Genomic DNA, 2,513 nt, shown 5'->3' with positions numbered 1-2,513 from the left:
GCCTCAAACGGCCCCTTGGTCCCCTAACTCCCCAGAGGAAGCGGCAGGAGGTGGCGCAGGCTGAGGAGGAGGTGCGGCAGGGCAGGGCGGCTTTGGAGCGGGACGAAAGGGCGCTGCACATGGTGGGTCGCCGGGGGCGCGTCCTGCTTGGGAGTGGGGGAGCACTGCGCAGTCCTTGCGGCAGGCCCGTTGCTATCGGCGCTGTGCCAGGGCAGACTGGCGGCCAGGGCCACCAGCACTCCTGCGCCGCGCGCCAGCCTCGGTGCAACTCGCTTGCACTGTTGGCGACACCCACAGCGCGCTGTGAATGCATGAGTGCATCTTGCGTGCGCATACGCCCAACACCACATGTTCCCCGCAGGCGCGTGAGAGGGCTGAGGCGGAGCTGCGTGCCAGGGTGGAGCAGCTGCGCAGGGACGAGGAGGACTGCCACGCTAGGCTGGCGGCTGCGGACGTGACCGCCACCGCCTTCTCCAGGGTCATCATCTGGGCGGAGGTGGAAGACTCGAAGGCGGCGATGAAGCAGGTGAGGGGGGTGAGGGGCTGCTGCATGTATGTAGACAAGGATTTGGTGCCGAACCGCGGGCTGTAGCCTAGGAGCCCGCCCTGTGCGTGCTGCCCTTGCTTGTTGCTTTCCACCAGCTAACCTCTACCCAGGTGTGCTCTAACGACGCCTCACAACGGGCCCTGGCGCTGTAACGTTTCCCAATAGGCCGAGGCGCGGCGTGTCGACGCCGAGAGGCGGGAGCGTGAGGCCATCGTGGCGGCCATGGTGGTGGGCGCGTTTACCGCCGTGAAGCAGCAGGCCGCGGCTTGCGAGGGGCGACCGTGCGACTGTGCTGGCGGTGGGCTTGTGGTGCCGGCCAGCGATCCTCGCTGGTTCCAGCCGCAGTGTCTGAACCCAGCATGCTCCTGGGCCAGTCCCATGCTAAACACGAGCCCCCTATTTGCTGGTGGCAGGGGGTTGCTGCCGAGCTGGAGTCTCTGAAAAAGGAGAAGGCCGCCCACGGCGCCGTCACTGTCGCTGCCGGGGCGGCCGACGTCAGGTGCTGCTTCATCATGGTGCGCGGAAGGGGCTTGGGTGGATGGGCCGGCCCTTAGAAGCAGAGGGACCAAGCAGGGCGCCCATTTGGCGGGGCTGTGCAGATTCGGCGCCAGGGAGGTGGCCGCTCCATGATACAGTGCAGAGCATGCCCGACCGTGTTGTGACTCGTGTGCAAGCTTTGCTGCTGGTTACCCGGGCCCCAGCCGCGCGTTGCAACATGTTTCTCCCATCCACGGGGCCCCTCCCTTGCTGCGCGCTGCGCCTCCTCTGATCGCTTTTGACTCCAGGAGCCGTCCGAGACGGCAGCGCCGCCGCGCCAGGAGCTGGCGTGCTTGGACGCCGTGCGGCCGCAAGAGGAGGAGGATGTGCCAGCGGGACATGCGGAGGGCAACGTGCTGGGCGGGGAGCGGCCACTGCAGGTGAGGGGTTGCGTTGCATTGCCGGGGGTAAAGGTTGATGGGCATGGCTGTTTCAGATCCCTAAAAGGCGCTCAAGAGCGTGTGCACTAGATTGCAGCTGTGACCTGCGGGCGTCTTCACTGCTTGTGCCTGCTGCCTGCAAAGGGCTGGTGAAGCCTGCAGCCTCCTTCCCTGTTGGCGGGCCTTGCCTCAGCACCTCCTCCGTACTGGCTCGCTCGCCCCTCTCGTCACCCACAGGCCCTCACGACGAGCGCCAAGATCGAGGCGGGGGAGGCGCCCCATGGCCGTCCAGGCCAGGAGCCGCAGCCAACCCCTGCCTGTGGGGCCACAAATCAGGGCCAAGACCAGGTGAGGGGCTGCCAGGGCAGGGTGTTGGCTGGGCTGGCTGAGGGCGACGAGAAGGGGCGGGCGCGTGACGCGGAATTTTGAATGCTCAGCTGCCATATGGGTGTTATCAAACCGGCCAGCTTTCAACAGTTGAGCAGCAACAATCCTCTAATATTCTCGCGGCCTCATGCACACGTCCATGAGCATCGCCCTCACGCTCACCGACGCAGGAGGCCGAGGCGCCCGCGGCATCAGTCATGACTGAGGCCGACGCCAGCGCCGGCTTCAGCGCCGACGCCGGCACGCCCCAGGACTCTGGGGAGCCCACCCCGCGCACCAGCAGCACTGGCGCGGCGCTGCAGGCCGAGAGTATGGGCGAGGGCGAGGGGGAGAAGGACGCGCCCTCACCACAGACTGCCCGGGCAAACGTCAGTGGCAGCCCGCGAGGCGCGGGCGAAGACGACGAGGCCTGGCAGGGTCCGGACGGGGAGGAGCCGGCGGCAGACAGCGTGCCCCTGGTCCGAGGCCGCCACGCCCGCGGGGGCAAGCGGCACAGGAGTATCCTTCGGCACACGGCCAGGGAGGAGGAGGAGCGCGAGCAGCAGTTTCTGTTCGAGCAACACCTGCAAGAGCAGCAGCTGCAGCAGGCGGAGGCGCAGCAGCGGAGGGCGCAGCAGCAGCGGTGGGCGCAGCAGCAGCGGTGGGCACAGCAGCAGCGGTGG

At 67.6% G+C, this 2,513-nt stretch overlaps 1 protein-coding gene across 1 annotated transcript; it reads left to right on the top strand.

The window, feature by feature from the left end:
• Positions 1 to 119: 119 nt before the first annotated feature.
• On the top strand, positions 120 to 1,812 carry MNEG_16198 (hypothetical protein; the record flags this gene model as incomplete). Its single annotated transcript, XM_014035331.1, has 6 exons — positions 120 to 122; positions 362 to 526; positions 713 to 775; positions 961 to 1,062; positions 1,333 to 1,464; positions 1,702 to 1,812. Coding segments are annotated over 6 exons (576 nt in total), but the record flags the coding sequence as incomplete, so codon positions are not given.
• Between the last annotated feature and the right edge of the window lie 701 nt (positions 1,813 to 2,513).

The sequence above is a fragment of the Monoraphidium neglectum genome, assembly GCF_000611645.1.
Source record: "Monoraphidium neglectum strain SAG 48.87 unplaced genomic scaffold scaffold06099, whole genome shotgun sequence".
NCBI lineage: Eukaryota > Viridiplantae > Chlorophyta > Chlorophyceae > Sphaeropleales > Selenastraceae > Monoraphidium > Monoraphidium neglectum.
Note: the sequence above shows the minus strand (reverse complement) of the source record. Positions and strands in the feature narration are given on the sequence as shown.